The sequence below is a fragment of the Orcinus orca genome, chromosome 12 (genome assembly GCF_937001465.1).
Source record: "Orcinus orca chromosome 12, mOrcOrc1.1, whole genome shotgun sequence".
Taxonomy (NCBI): domain Eukaryota; kingdom Metazoa; phylum Chordata; class Mammalia; order Artiodactyla; family Delphinidae; genus Orcinus; species Orcinus orca.
In genome coordinates, this window is record NC_064570.1 from 56,977,791 (window position 1) to 56,994,875 (window position 17,085).

The 17,085-nt window shown below is 40.1% G+C and overlaps 1 protein-coding gene across 1 annotated transcript in view; it reads left to right on the forward strand.

Annotated features, from left to right (window-relative positions):
• Positions 1 to 17,085, forward strand: part of SIM1 (SIM bHLH transcription factor 1) — a 69,626-nt gene that overhangs the window by 29,753 nt on the left and 22,788 nt on the right. The window contains exon 10 of the mRNA XM_004264783.4: positions 11,817 to 11,985. Coding sequence (XP_004264831.1) covers positions 11,817 to 11,985 — 169 coding nt within the window. The remainder of the gene's footprint in view (positions 1 to 11,816; positions 11,986 to 17,085) is intronic.

Consider the following 17,085-nt stretch of genomic DNA (forward strand, 5'->3'; position numbering starts at 1 on the left):
AATAGCAAAGTGCAGGGTGGTATTTATTGTGAGGGTTAATTGAAAACCAGGGGAAAATATTTAGAGACGCTACATGGCATTTCACATTGTAATCACTTTTCTATTTGTGTCTCATCTTGTTGACTCAATAGGACCTTCATTATAAACAAATTTCTATCATTAGAATTAGCTTAATTTCTGTGACTGTAATTAAGAGGATGGTAAGAAATGTTGTAGAGCCTAGTCCTCTCTACTGAAAACTGGGCGTGTTTCTTGCATTCGCTCCGCAAGTATTTCCCCAGTGTCTACCACATGCCAAGCTCTGTGGTAGGACTCTGGTATGACCAAGACAGACAAGGTTCCTACCCTCATGGAGCAAAAATTTTAGTGGGAAGAAATAGATAGTACTTATAAACAAGTAAATATGTTGTATAATGTCAGGAAATGAGGGGGAAAAAATTAAGGGAAAAAGAGATAGAAGTGGTCAGGGAAGTCCTCTCTGAGGACTCTTAAATGAAGGGAGGGAGGCAGCCATACCAAGACCTGCAGGGAGAATATTTCCAGCAGTGGGAAGCAAGTGCAAAGGTCCTGAGGTGGCAATCAGCTTGACAAGTTGACAAATGGAGGAGGTCACTATGGCTGGAGCAGAGAAAGAGAGGGGAAGAGCAGAAAAAGAGGATGCTAGAATAGGCAGAGTCAGATCATATTGGGTCTCAAAGGCTTTGGGAAACCATTGGAGAGTTTTGAGCCAAAGGCATGGCATGACGTAATTTAAGCTTTGAAAGGATCGTCTGGATGATGTGGAGAATAGGCTTTGGGGTGGGTGATGGGAAGAGGCAGGGAGACCAGTTAGGAAATGATTGTAATTGCCTAGATGAGGGAAGATGATGGCTTGAAAGAGGGAGGTTGTGGTGAAGGATCAGATTCAGGATGTTTTGAAGGTAGACCAATGGGGTTTGCAGATGAACTGGATATGAGTTGTGAAAACAATAGGAGTCAAGAGCAGCACCTAGGTTTTTAGTCTGAGCAACTTGAGTGAATCATGGGAAGAAGCAGATTTGTAGGAAAGGGCAGCAATCAAGGGTTGTGTGTGGACATGTTTAGTTTGAGATACCTGTTATTCATCAGAGTGGAAACACCAGGTAGGCAGTTGGATCTGGGTGTCTTGGAGTGAGGAGGTCTCAGCTGAAGATGAGGGTCATCAGCATATGGAATCTAAAGCCAGTGGAGGGGCTGAGGTCACTAGGGAGTGGGTGTTAATAGAGAAGCAGCCTGAAGACCAAGCCCTACAGCTCTGAGTGGTTTGGGGTCTGCAGGAATGGGAAATGCCCAAGAGGAGGCTTGAAAGGAAGCAAACAGTCAGGGATGGGAATTGTTTGGTGAAATATATGCAGTCAGGACAGGCCCTGGGGAACATGTGAATTTTGTCTTTGGAATGTTCCCTCCCTTTTCAGTGGTTTTCCATCTTCTCTGTGGTGCCCTTTCTTTCAACGAATTCTTTTAGTTTCTCTCATCCCTGATAACAACTGCTCTAGTTCTCAAAGCGTGGTCCCCTGACTGGTAGCGTCAGCACCATCCAGGAGCTTGTTAAAAATGCAAATTGTGGGCTCTATCCTAGACCTACAAATGAGAAACTCTAAAGAGTGGAGCCCAGCAAGCTGTGTTTTAATACATTTTTCATGTGCTTCTGATGCATGCTGAAATTTGAGAATCACTGCTCTAGAGAAAGAAGCTTATAAACTGAATCAATGAAGGATAATAGATGAGGCTTACCCTATTATCCTTTTCTGAGCCATCTGTCTAAAGCCAAAGAAATAAATGTCTAACAACAGATATTGAGCATCAACCACTAGACCAGTCTTGAGACATATTCACGGGAGCCAAGGAAACATCTCCAGCCCTAAAGATAATAAAAGCAGGCACCTGTCTTTAGTAGTAGGCTGTATTTATAACTATATATTCTGTATAGTATTATACAAGCTCTCTGACTCCAAATATGGGGACAATGAAAAATTTGGCATTTCAGTGGGCAATTCAGAATCTCTAGCAACAATTCAGAACTTATTTTGTTAAAACACAGCTTATTTACCAGGCAATTTAAAATATCTGAATACCAAGACATATAATAATAATGATAATAAAACATTTGTTGAATTGTGAATTCTTATTCATAAAATACATCTCAAATTTATTTTAGCTGTTTAAATAATAGCGTTTAATGTATATTTAGTTAAGCATTACAGTAGTAAGGACTTAAGGAGATTAGAAATAAATGAATCCAATTAAAGAACACATCTGTGAGATTTGATATGTCCTAGGTATGAATGAACTGTTTGCACAGCAACTGTAAAGAAACCGTTAAATGATTAACTATCTAGAAGAGGTTTAATCAAGAATAAATGCTATAGGACACATTTTAAAATATTTAAGTTAAACAGATGAAGACTTTGTGCATTTGAAAACATCGCATCATGCCATCATTTTTTGCTGCATCTTTTCCCAGGGAGTTCGAAGACTGAGGTTCAACTTTTCTGTGATCTGCAGACATGTCAGGGCCTTGTGTTGTGTAGGAAAGGGCAGCGCTTCCAACAGTGCCATGAGGTTTGGCTTTGCGGGGCCTCCTCACACACTGTGGGGAATTGGGGGACCCTGAGATCTTGTGGATAGGATCCCAGTGTTGGGGAAAGATTATTTCTTCGCGATTACAGGTATTTTTCTGTTCCTGGAGTTTGTGTGGAGTTGAAAACAGGAGGTGTGCCCTTTCACCCTCTCTGCCAGAGGATTGTAGGGTTTAGGAATCAGCTTTGTAAGGGTCAGAAGAACTATGTGAGAAAGCTATTCCTGTGAGAATAGAACCTCAGCCAAATATAAGGTGTTAGGTGATGGATTCCCCCATCGCATATCTATCTTAAACATAGGCAGGGTTTTAAAGAGAACATATATTTGAAAAACATCAGCTTAATAATTGACAGTGAAAGTGAGAGGGATGGACAGAGAGGGTGGAGAGGTGAGACAGAATGCAAAGAGGGGGCCAGAAAAACATGTGTGCATTTTATTTTCTATTTGTGAAAAATTTTAAATGTAAGAAAAACTTGGTTGATATTAATATCATTTTTTACTTTCTTTATATTTGGCTTTTTTTTCTCCTCCAGAAGTGGGCTAAAATTAGGGATTCTCCTGGGAAAGGAGACCGACCATTTTTAATTTACGCCTTTGATGAAAGAGGCAGCACATTTTGCATTTAATTTATTCGAATCTAACTTTTAAAGTCCACCTCAAGAAAATAAGACACAGCACAGCTATAAGATCAATAGGATTTGGAACTTAGACCAGGAAGATTCACAAACATACCTAAAACTTTAGTAGCTAGATATAGAATGAATTCTGAACGTAAAAAAATAAGTTCCTCAGAGCAAGAAATGTGGCCCCAAAGTAGGGTTTATGCCATTTAAACAATGACAAATATGTCATCTATAACTCATATGAAACTAAATTGTTTTAAGAAGCTCTGTGGCAAGACTTTCTTTTTTTCAGTTATAAGTAATATTTTAAGTTATAGTCTCCAAAGAAGGAAACATAAAGTTCTATAGTTCACTTGAAAGCCTTCAGAGACAGATAATTCTGTCAGGTAGGAAGGGTGGAAAATAGATCAGAAAGAAAGTGAAATGTACAGGCACTAAGAGAGCATAAAGTCATTTGGACATTTAAAAATTATAAATGGTGTGCATGAGAAGTTGAACCTATGGGAAAAGAAGTTTAGTAGTGCTTTCTCTCTTTGTAATTTAACATTCACAAAGAAGAAACCCTGGATATATAAGGAAAAGAAATTGGGGAACCATTTCACAATGAGGTAGGAGTGCCTGAAATTTGCCTCAATTAGTGTTTCTTTTTCAATAATTTTTTTTCTGATTATAAAAGTCATACATGTTTATTACAGAAAAAACTAAAATAATGTGGAATGGTATAAAGAGAATGTAAAGAACATCGTTAATTTATTTTCCAGAACTCCTCTGTTAACATTTTAGTTTTTTGCCTCCCACTATGGTACATGCATATACATGCCTATACAGTACATGTTGATTTAAAAAGAGAAAATTTTTCACATTGTCAATAGTATTTTTCACATTGTTAGAGTAAAAAAAAATGAATGACTGCATAGTATTTTATCACATTAGTAGGCCATAATTAAGTAATGCTTCTATTGTTGGTTCCTCCTATTTGTGTATAATTAAATACAAGAAATTATGCTGATAAACACCCTTGTATATAGACTTTTGATACTCATCTCTGATTATTTTCATAAGATATATTCCTAGAGGTGGAATTACTGGATTTAAGGTATGAACATTCCTAAGACTCTTGGTAAACATTGCTAGTTCACTGTCTTAGCAGTAGTATATAGAAATACCCATTTATTTCACCTTGCCTTCATTGAGATTCATTGTCATTTAAAAAATCTTTGCCAATTTGAAAGGCAAGAATGACATCTGGTAGCTGCCTTAATTCACACAGGTTACTAGTAGTGAGGCAAAGCCTTAAAATTATTTCTTAGCAATTTGTGCACTGCTTACATCCTTTTCATGTTTTTCTGTTGCAGAGATATTGTATTCATTAGTGATTTTTAGAAGCGTTTCTCTGGATGTTTAAAGCACTATTCCTATTCACCCCTTCATTACAACTGTAATGGTTCCAAAGACATGGTTGAAGATGAAATTAATTTAGTATTCTAGTTTGCCTAAATATCACATATGCCATGCCTGAATTATAACTTGATAAAAAATAAGTGCATTTAATGGATATACATACCACTAAAACGGTAGCATATGATTTGTTTCTTTGACTTAAGATCTCACAGAATTTCAGAATGATGATTATTAATTATAATCTGGGAATTTAAGAATCCCTCACATAAACTTGCTTACTTAGCAGATATTTCTTTCTTATTTATGTAGAAAAGTTTGCCAGTTTTTTGAATTTTTGGTCATTCGGATTGGAGTAGAATAACAGTTTATTGCAATGAGAATTATTTTGTTAATCACTTGCAAGTGAGCGTCTGTTCTCTGTAAGATATTTGTGCTAGACAGTAAACAGAGACTACTAGAAGAGAAGGAATTTAAGATATGCCATTCACTGTGAGACAGATTTACAAGTGCCAAATGAGGGTGGGACAGTGACTGGTAGAGGAGCTCAGAGGAGGGAGCAGGGAGAGATCACTGTGGCCAATGGGGAGAAGGGAACAAAGTCAGATGCAATATGGTGACCGGTCTGGATTGAACTATATTTCAACTTGTGTCGTGGGTTTGTATGAAAGTGTTACACTATCCCTGTTGTGAGGATAGTTGGTCTTGCCACATCTTACATTATAGTTTTTGACTTACTTTTTGGTTGTTGTTGTTTGTTTACATCTCTGTCTTTCCTTCTTGAAATCACAATGTGATAGTAAACCTCATTCACTATCATGTAATACTTACTCTCACATACGAGAAGGGTAAGTCATCCCTTACCCTTGTGAGGCCATCCACTCCATAGCATGTTGGATGAAACCTACAAAATGGAGGAGAAAGAGGTTTCTAGGCAATGTTTATGGAAACCCCAAGACTTTTGGGGAACTACTAAAATCACCAAATCAAATGGAGAAAACCACAAGGGGCAAACACAAATCCACTTATTAGTATGAGACTATTACATTTAGTATTAGTATGAGACTATTACTAAGGGTAATAGTCTTATATTAGTATGAGACTATTACATTTCCAAGGGTGCCTTAGCCTAATTTCCCAGCAGATTGTCTAAGTCTGTGAGCCCCTCACAGTATGGAATCCTCCTTATCAGATACCTCTGCTGGGCTCTGTGGGGGCCTGAAAATGAAACAGAAAGTAGGTCTCTCTGCTGCAGAGGTTTACCCAGTGGCCAGGCAGCAGCTCTGCCAGAATAAAAAGAAGGTCATGCACTTCGTGTAACAGTGACTCTAGAATCCAATTAAAAAGTTTAGTATAAGGCACAGTCATTCCTACTTAATCCGATCACGGTTTAATGCAATCCTTTTCTTATTTCAGTCAGCGCCTTTGGAGCCAAATCAATTGTATGTCTTTGTTTCCACGTTTTCCTCGGTAATTTGATCACCTTCAGCCGTTAAAAAACAACAAAAAAAGCTCAATTGGGAAATCTGGCAACATCTTTTACGAATTGCCACATAACATAAAGTCAACAAACTCCAGAACGGCCAGCTCCAAAACAGACATGACAGAAACCAAAAATTCAGTGGAAACAAAAGCAGAAAAGGGTAAGGCAGAGCTGAAGAGGGAAATTCTTGCAAAGAATCTTGACTCAGCATGAGCTGATCAAATACTGTTGATTACTTCTCTGTATAATCATCCCAACTCGCTTGAAGGCCGTACATATGTTGGTGCTGCTGTTGGCATCATGGATGCCAGTCTCCCAGTCAAAATGCTAGACATAATATTGATGCATTTCTCTGAAGCTGACAGTACCTTTCAGCAGCGAAGACACCTTTCATTTGCTTTGCAAGGGCATCACAGTGAGCTTCCCATATGGCAATTTGGCATTTACCTTGTGAGTGGTCGTGGAATATTGCTTAAGGAAAGGCTGAGAAGGCCAATGATGCAAAAATAGCCCCTTTTATTCTATTGGAATTTGAGTAATTCCAAATATGTACATGCCTATTATAAAGTTTAGAGTAGACTCAGATGGTTAATTCTGCAAATTGAATGATTTCTGACTGTCCATAATGGAATAAGAGGATTACTTTGGTCTGTGTAAATATGGGTGAGATTGACAAGCTGCAAGTCCTAGTGATTGCAAATTACCCATTTCACATAGCTTTCAGAGCCTAGGTACCTGAGGATGTCTATGGCGCTGGTACAAGTCATTAAAAAGAGAACCAAAGAAAAGTAAATTGAAAAATATGCCAAATGGCATATGTCAGTTCCTCTTTCAATATGCCAGTCATATCTGGGAGAACAGCGTGAGCTGCCCTTGAGAGGGTTACCTATGGGGTCCTTAACATGGTCTATGAGGCACTTCTCAAGAAAGCTTGAGCAGGGCTGAGTCCTTCCTTTATTAAAGTCACCTAAGTCAAGCTCCTCACCATTCTCATTTCAGAGTCTAAGTTCTGTGCAGCCACGTATTTTGTTTTGTCCCACTCCACAGGGAAGCACTGAACGGCTTTACTAGGCATACACCTAACTTTGAGGATGTGTGTGTATACCAGAATACACCTCACTAGGGGAAGGGGGAGAGGTAGAGCCAGACTCTTCTTTGTGTCTGAGTTTGGAGGAGGGAAATGGAACTCAGTAATGTGATTCCCATCAGCATCTAGACCTTTAATCTATACAAATGAAATACTCAATTTAATAGAATTCTAAAAGTAAAACAAATGCTTTGTTCTCAGTGAATCTGCCATGCAGAGTTGCTCTTGGCAGTACATCAACCGTACTTGAAATGTCTTTAAGTGGGTATTTTTTTATTGTGCTTTTCATCCTAACACATCTTTTGAGCTGTTAGAGTCTCGAACAGAGAAACAGGAAGGCCGAGCTCCTCTCCGAATGCCAGGTCTGTTTTGCTCTATGGTCTTCATTTGCTGACTTAGCAATAAAGAACTTAATGAACTTAATAAATATGTTGGCCACACTACAATACAGTTTAGAAGCTAAAAAGGAACAGAGCAAACGAAAATGAGTTTGAGATAGAAAGGAAAGAAATACAGCATAGGGAAGTGTTTGTAATGAAAGGTATTACAGTTGCTACCAAAGTGAAACTATCGCTTTGGGGAAATCAGGTGCCAAAAAGTGCCATCGAGGGTGGAAGTGAAGAAATAATACTATTTATTGAGCATTTACTATGTTCTAGGTACTGGGCTATAAGCTTTCCACATAATATTTCATCTGAACCTCAGCACATCCCTGTGAATTTTTTTTTTTTTTTTTTTTTTTTGCGGTACACGGGCCTCTTGCTGTTGTGGCCTCTCCCGTTGCAGAGCACAGGCTCTGGACGCGCAGGATCAGCAGCCGTGGCCCACAGGCCCAGCCGCTCCGCGGCATGTGGGATCTTCCCGGACCGGGGCACGAACCCGTGTCCCCTGCATCGGCAGGTGGACTCTCAACTACTGCGCCACTAGGGAAGCCCACATCCCTGTGAATTTTAAAGAGGAAATTAAAGTCTAGACAGGTTATCACACAGTAAGAGGCTCAAACTGTGATCTACCTGACTTCATGATCTACTGCTTAATTTTGGCAGATTTGTTTTTGTATTTTTTGGTGCACCAGAACATTAATATTTTAACTGGTGTATCCAAAGTATAACTCTTTTTGTATTTATTAGCTTTTTCATGTGTATATGTAGAAATTAAAAGCATTTACTGGCTTTCAAATTTTATTTAGGCCTATTTAATTTGGAGTGTTTTCTTCATTGGAAACTATGCAAAAATTTTGGAGAGACTTTTTCAGTAGTTGAAATGCATACTCTGGGGTCTGATAGTGTGCAAGAGAAAAGTGAATCCTTGTTTACTCTCTGCTTGTAGCCATGAAGTCTCTGTGCTGAAATGTTGCATTAAGAATGAGTCGACAAAAATGATTTGACCAGTTTTCAGGGGTGCATGATTTTTGCTGTCAGTCTTAGGGACTGGATGGATACTCTGCTGCCCAGCAGACAGAAGTACATTTGACACAGAAGATGGTCAAGGATGGGGGCTCTACCTCCTGTCAGAGCCTAGCTTGCTCACTGTCATATCCATGTGATCTCAGGGCCAGGTGGGTCTGGGGACTCACAGCCCACAAGGGTCTTTTTCCCCAGAGAAAGGCTTTTGGGCTCCAAGTTATTAGTCGTCATTGAAGAAAACAGTCCTTTTTTAGTTGCATCCTTACCTTCTTCCTCTTCCATCTATGTGAACTCTTGTGCAAAATGCCATTGGGGGCTTCCCTGGTGGCGCAGTGGTTGAGAGTCTGCCTGCCGATGCAGGGGACACGGGTTCGTGCCCCAGTCCAGGAAGATCCCACATGCCGCGGAGCGGCTGGGCCCGTGAGCCATGGCCTCTGAGCCTGCACATCCGGAGCCTGTGCTCCACAACGGGAGAGGCCACAACAGTGAGAGGCCCGCGTACCGCAAAAAAAAAAAAAAATAAGCCATTGGAATAGAGTATGTCTTGACTCTAATCTTCTAGGAACTTAGGATCCACTGGGAAAGATAAGACATAATCTGTTGAAAAATAAGATTAGAGGAGGAAAGAGATAAGCTCCTGGTTCCTTCCCCACTTCCCTCAGGAACTGGCCCTGGTGCCTTGGTCATGAGGGTAGTGGCTTAGACCTTCTGCTCATTGCTGTGTCTCCACAGCCACCACAAAGATGCTTAGTAAACACGTACTGAAGGAATGGGTGGGCTTAGCAGCTGGGAAGGGCTTCCTAGAGACGAGTGGGATCTAAGATAGTTCTTTATAAGAGGGGTTTTATAAGTATGTGTTGGAGTAGAGAGAAAATCAGGAAAGTATAAGGTCAGTTTGGGGAGAACTGTTTTGGATGAAGTGAGGGGCTAATGAAGGAAAATTCTGAGATATTGTCAGAAAAATAGGTGGGCACCACATTTTGGCGGGCATTGAGGTTCTGACCAGGGAATGATCAGAGCCTGTGCCATGTGTTGTCCTTGGGAGTCGATTAGAGCTTAGAGTGTATAGCAAACCAGTGATGTGATCAGACTCCCCAAGCCCAGGAGACAATTCTTATGCCTACCTTCTAAATTTTGGGGTTTTTTTGGCCACGTGGCAGGTGGGATCTTAGTTCCCCGACCACGGATCAAACCCATGCTCCTCGCCATACAGCACAGAGTCTTAACCACTGGACCACCAGGGAAGTCCCTACTTTCTAAATTTTTGTTACATAGGTGAATTTTTTTTTTTTTAACTTTCACTGAATAGATGGACTGTTTGATAAGAAGCCATTGCAATTTGATGACATCTATCACTACACTCCAGTTAGTTGCATTGATATTATTGGACCTGTTTTAGCTGGTTTCTATTCCTGGTCACTTGAGGAGGAACTCCTTGCCTGAATTATACTTTTGCTTTTGCCGGATCTCTCTGTAGAAGAATAGGTAGGGAAAAGGAAAAGAAGGTTAATGAATATTCGCTGAACCATGGACATCTGCCAGTCACTTTAACATATATAATTTTATCAATTTGTTACACTGAATATAGCTATCTTAATCTGAAGAGCATTGAAAATGCACAGAAAATGTTTAAAAAGGTGAGCCCATTAGAGAAAGGAAAAATAAGATAAGAAAAAAATAAAGGAAGCCGTGGAGTTTGTTGCCCAAAATGCCTGACCTGAGGACTTGTATACTTGCTAGAGGTGGTGACACATCAGCCTTGGGCTCAGGGCTTTTGACTTCATTGCAAAGAGGGAAACATGATGAATGATATGATTCACAGTGCTCGTGAGATAAAAAGAAATCAATTACTCAGGAGCAGCTCAGCTAGTTCTGGAACCTGAGAGAAAATGCTCCCACGAGTCCTCACAAAGAAGACTCTGAAACATTTTAGTCAGGCTGCCAGTGGGAAGGGGTGAGGAGTGAGCTGAGACTCCCCGCTGCCTGGAAGCAGGCTGAGGTGGTAGCTGGGGGCAGGGCCAAGCTGTCATCTGTAGTCCCTCAATGCCTCAGCAATACCTTTGTAACGAACTTTCTGAGATACACTCTTTATCCCGGTCATATCACAGTCTGCAGTTATTATATTTGTTTATTATTTCTTCTCCCCAATAGATTGTAATCTGCACAAGGGCAGGGACTCTAAATGCCTTATTTATCCTTTCATCTCCATATAGCACAAAGTCTGATATATATTAGCAGCCTAATAAATATTTACTGAATGAAGGAGTAAAAAGAACTGGTGGGAAAGTGTACCCTAAGGTAACTGAATTAGTTAGCCTGTTGAAAGGGATTTTTAAAAAATATATAATTTAATTAATTAATTTATTTATTTTTGGCTGTGTTGGGTCTTCATTGCTGTGCGTGGGCTTTCTCTAGTTGCAGCAAGCAGGGGCTACTCTTCGTTGCAGTGTGCGGGCTTTTTGTTGTGGTGGCTTCTCTTGTAGCGAGCATGGGCTCTAGGCGAGCGCGGGCTTCAGTAGCTGTGGCACGTGGGCTCAGTAGTTGTGGTTTGCAGGCTCTAGAGCGCTGGCTCAGTAGTTGGGGTGCACAGGCTTAGTTGCTCTGTGGCATGTGTGATCTTCCTGGACCAGGGCTCGAACCCATGTCCCCTGCATTGACAGGTGGATTCTTAACCACTGCGCCACCAGGGAAGTCCCGAAAGGGATTTTTAACTAATAAGCTAGATACACTAGTTTGCTAGCCATACGAATATTTGGAATGTTTACCCAGAATGATTGATCTAGGAGCAGCTGATAGAAGACATTCTTCTTGCCAGTGATCAGATAGCATCAGATGGTCAATTGTCTATGGCACTAACCCCATACAGACAATTTTTAGAGTAAATTTTATAATCCATATCTTACCAGTGAGGACACAAAAGCTCAGCGAATTTAAATTATTTTCTACTTATATAAAAATAATGAAAAATGTATTTTTTAATCAAGACATCTTCATGAGTATATCATATAATTTAGCTGTGGTACCTGGGGCAGCTACATTCAGAGGCATTAGTTAAATGTTAGGCACTTCTAAAATAATCAAGGTGTTTGTGGAAACCATTTACAAGGTTAACTTTTTCTTGCTTCCTTTTTGAATATGAATGGCTGTCATTTCTGGTAAGAGAACATGTGTATCCATTTCCTGTGGTGGCCGATTAAGGGCTGTGTCTTCCCACCCTGCAGAGACACGGAATACAAAGGGCTGCAGCTCTCCCTGGATCAGATCTCAGCCTCCAAACCAGCCTTCTCCTATGCAGGCAGCTCCACTCCTGCCATGACTGACAGCAGAAAGGGGGCCAAGTCCAGGCTCTCCAGCTCAAAGTCAAAGTCCAGGACTTCCCCATACCCTCAGGTAGGTGCATGGCCATTTGGCCACTTCCTGTTTTTGTGACTTGGTTTGGTCTCACAGGAGAGGAAGTATTGAAGCTGTTTGGAATTAATTATCTGGCTTTAGTACATTTAAAACTTCTATAAATCTGGAAAGCTTTCTAAAAATATCTTCTTCCTTTAAAATAACTGTGCTAGTAAAAATTTGAAGTGATCTTGTGGTTTACTGCTTTTATATGAAGGTTGTGAGAGGCTTAGTGGCAGTCAGAGCCATAACTTTATTCAAGGAGATTGGTCCTAAATTTTTTCCTCTACACTGATTAACCAGAAAGAAGTAGCCAGCATAGAAAAATATGGAAAACAAGAGCTTGATGTAGAAAATTGAATCTTAGGACAGGAACTGAAGTCAAAGGATAAATTAAGAGGTGGAGGCAAAAAGATCAAGGATACATTTCACCATGAGATTTGAGCACAGATGGACTATTTATGGGGAGGAATGAAACAAAGAGGGTCTTCCAGATGGCAGGAATGGTAGAAAAAGCAACCCTCTTCTCATCTTTGCAAGGTGGTGAGCTGATGAGACCCAGAGGAGGTATTCCAGAAACACTGCAAGGTACAAAGATGAGTCCTGATGCTCAGAAGGAAAAAAAGAATGTCTTTCTTCATTAGCCACTGAGATATAGAAGCTTGTCTGTGTCAAGGTGTAGGGACAACTCTCTGCTGGCCTGAAGGAAGTGGGACAGAATTGAGGATTTCCCACTCTCCATACCCTGTGACCACCTCCACCTTTAAGGGTGCCACATCCAAATTCCTGCAGTTCATTAGAGTAACTCAGGAGATGATTCCTTGGCTAGTATAAAACCAAGCTGAATTCAGAGGCATTTCGTCAAGGTGGTCTTTATCATTTGTGTTTCTAAATATATTTTTTAAAGTAAAAATGGCAAACCAGTGGGTCCAGAAACTATTATTTTCTTACTTATCAGAGCTATATTATTCTGTTGACTTCTACAAGTGGGCACTGCTTGAGGAAATGTCATTCATTGAACGAATGGTCACTAAGAAGCTACTATTTGCTAGATTATTTTAGCAGCTTGGTGTGCGAAGGTGAGAAGATCATGGGCCCCAAGGGACTGATGTCTGGTGCCACAGAGACCAGATTTCTTTACCCTGACAAAAGGGAGGGGAGTAGATGTGTGATGCCTGGACATTTTTCTTTTCTTTTTTTTTTTTGTGGTACACGGGCCTCACACTGTTGTGGCCTCTCCCGTTGTGGAGCCCAGACTCCGGACGCGCAGGCTCAGCGGCCATGGCTCATGGGCCCAGCCGCTCTGCGGCATGTGGAATCTTCCCGGACCGGGGCATGAGCCCGTGTCCCCTGCATTGGCAGGCGGACTCTCAACCACTGCAACACCAGGGAAGCCTTGGACATTTTTCAATGTACACCTTCTTTTATGAGGACTGAGCACGTTACTTATAAAGTGCATTTTAGTTCAAGTCACTATGGAGGAGGAGTTGCTTCTTTTTATTGAATATCTGAGCAGCTTTTCTTATTACTATCTTGTACCTTGGGAAAAGAGTTTTACTGTCTCTTTTTAGTACTTGGAAGGATGAATTACTCCTTTGGGTAATTCTATCCTTATATGGATAGGAGTGCTGGACACTTAGATGAAAGGAGAATTTAAATTAGGAAATACTAAGTTAAGAAGGAGTTTGTCCGTTGTTATATAGAAATTAAGCCACAAAAACAAAATCTCCCCACTGGACTTCCAAAACCTCATTGCCTATGTTTTCTTTCATGCTCAGCTCTTAAGTCTAAAATTTCTTTAGTTTACTCTAATTGTAGACCACCTACACATTTTTAAAAAAATGTTTTAACTGACATCAGACTGCTCCTTGTGTTTATGTGGGGAGGAGTTAATTTGAAAGTTGTACATGTTTCATAGTTTTAAAGAAAAGCAATGCAGAAGAGTGGAAAGTAGAAAATCACCCACTGTTTCCTCCTTTTCCCTCTCCAAAATGGTGGTTTCTTCTAGAAATATTCTATGATGTATCTATAAAAATCAGTCACATGCACACACATATATCAATATAGGGTTTCTCTTGACTTTTTTGTGTTCATTTTTGTGATTAATACTTATGTAAATGTAATCCTTAGAATTTTGGCCCTATGTCTCATTTGAAGTCTCAGTCATGAATTAAGTTCACTTAACATTTATGTGCCTAGTAAAGGTTATTCTTTAATTATGTTTGCTTTAGATAATCATGGTGCTAGGTCAATCATTGACTGAGTTTCTAGTACATGGGCTACTAATATGTAGAAATCAGAAACGGAACACAGTCTTGCTTTCGAGGAGCCACTTGTGTAGACAGAAAAAGGAACAGTCTTTGCAGTGAATTGTCATGGGGTGAGCAGAGGGTCCTCTGGGGACACAGTGGAAAAGCGTGACATCCAGGGCAAACTCATCTGTTTCTGCTGGAAGAAAACAACTCAGTACCACCATCTTGGATTCTAAATCCTCAGAAATTTTAAAGAAAAAAATAATTTAGCTTCTCAAAAGTCTTATTTGGTCCAAATTGCCCTTATATTATTATCTTTTATTATTTTTTTAAAATTTATTTATATTTTTTGGCTGCATTGGGTCTTCGTTGCTGCACACAGACTTTCTCTAGTTGTGGCGAGCGGGAGCTACTCTTTGTTGCGGTGCGCGGGCTTCTCATGACGGTGGCTTCTCTTGTTGTGGAGCACGGGCTCTAGGCGCGCAGGCTTCCGCAGTTGTGGCACACGGGCTCAGTAGTTGTGGCTCGCGGGCTCTAGAGCGCAGGCTCAGTAGTTGTGGCGTACGGGCTTAGTTGCTCTGTGGCATGTGGGATCCTCCCGACCAGGGCTCAAACCCGTGTCCCCCGCATTGGCAGGCGGATTCTTAACCACTGCGCCACCAGGGAAGTCCCGCCCTTATATTATTAAGGAGTACTCATTCTTCAGTTTTCTTGCACCATTGCTCTTATGTGTCTTAGACTCAGTAAATGCTAGCTGAGTGCCTACATCAGAAAGATGCTACACTGGCCGTTGTGATGAATGAGGGTAGAGGGTAGGTGTTGGGTAGAAGGTGCTAGAATATAAAGAAATGGTATAAGAAATGCCCTTAAGTGTTGCAGTACAGTTGGAATGATAAGTTATACACTAGGATAAGGAGTGTATAGAAGATGATGTATACAAAAGGCTTTAGGAATGGTGTCAGCCTGGATGACTGGGGAGGGTGTTGACCTGGCTTTGAGGGTAGAATTCAGGTATATGCACATAAGGGAAAGGAGAGGACACTTCAGAAAGACCAAGATTCTGAAGAGATGCAGGAACACACTGTTAGTGTGACTGGGCCTTGGGGTGAAGTGGGGTAGGGTAGGTCCCTGTGGATAAGGCCAAGGGGTTATATGTTTGGAAGCATTCATTGATTAGTGCCAATATCTACTAGGCCAAGGAGTTTAGATTTTGCTGTGTGGAAAACCTGTAAAGGCTTTGAACAGGAAATGAGAGCATTAAGTTGGTGGAAGCAAGGCAGACTACTCGAGATACTCGTTTTAGTAGTCTTGACGTGAGCCTAGGAAGGTCTGAGCTAAAGTTCTCAGCTGAAGTGAAAAGCATCGTAGAGGAAGGATGAATAAAATTATTTTTATCCTTGGCTGCTTCTTTTATCCTTGTTCTTCTTCTCATTGTAGATGTATTTTGATCGTTATAGATTTATTTTGAAATTATATTTTAAAGCTTACATTTTTTAGTTAATGACACACACTGAATTTCCCTTTATATTTTCACAGACCCATAATAAATACATTTTTATTCACTGAATGGTCAAGCTTTGCTTGGTATTTAATTTTAACTGCTTTTGTCTCTTCTCAAAAATGAAGAGAAAATCTTTTATTTTTTGTTATTTCCATGTTTACATGTTTTTAGCATGCAAATTCTCCTCAGGTTTTTTCAAGAGGCCATTTCCAGAGCAAAATTGAGCTCGTAGGGTAACATCTTGTACCTTTTATTAGTTATGAAATGGTGATTTAATGATTCTATCAATATTATTTATTAGGCTCTTTGCTCTATTATATATTAGGCATATCTAGAAATTTCTAATGGACGTTCGAAGCATGGCAAACAGCAACATTACTTTTTGGAATTATCTAGGCACCCTTATTTGAAGACGTGAGACATGCACAAATTGTAATGCGCTGCCATCACCGAGTTTGTCTGCAGTAGTAGATGAACTTTCAGGTCCCCTCCTGGTATGAGATGCTCTTGGGAATAACTTGATTATATTATAGTCACTTAATGAAAGACTGAATCACCTTTGTACCTCTATGTATTACTCGGGACAAGAGAGGTCAAAATGGAATTGTTTTGAATGGTTTTGGAAAAATTGTTGTAAGAAATATTATAGATAACTTCCAAAGATTCTGCAGCTAGCTACTGTGCTGCTGTAGAGCTATCTTACCACTATGACAGTTGTATTTTATTGTTATTGAGTTTATATTCATGAAAATAGCAACTTATTTTTTTCACAGTTCTGCTGAATTAGAAATATTGAGCTTATAGAATTTATTTTTCAGATCTTATCTCTAGCAATTGTTAGCAGCAATTGCTAGAGTCTTCTTCACCTATTTTTTTGGAACTAGTCATGGCTACTCTAATACAGTTGGAAGTTATCCTGCCATAGTTTAGCCACGTCAATCATGAATAAACTGTCTCCTGATTCCAGTTTCCTTTTAAACTTCTCCTCTTGGCATGTTTATAGTTGTTACGTTTATTAGAGACAGTGCGTGCCCTCTGGTTTTATTGCATCATTCTGTCCTCCTCTTGCTTTTTCCCTGGTCAGTAATAAGCAATACACTATATAATTCTGTAATAACAGTGCATGCATAAAATCATGTATGCTTCTGAAACCTGAAAATATTTAATCTCTTGTTACAGATACACTGTAACACTTGCAGGTTTAACTTCACATCTGTTACTTTAAATAATCCCACAGAACCCTCTTAATTTTCACTGCCAGCAATCTGGTTTCCTTTTGGTGAAGGTAGAAACTCTCTCCCTGCAAAGGTTCTTTCTGGCCTCAAAAAAAAATACATCAGTGACTGC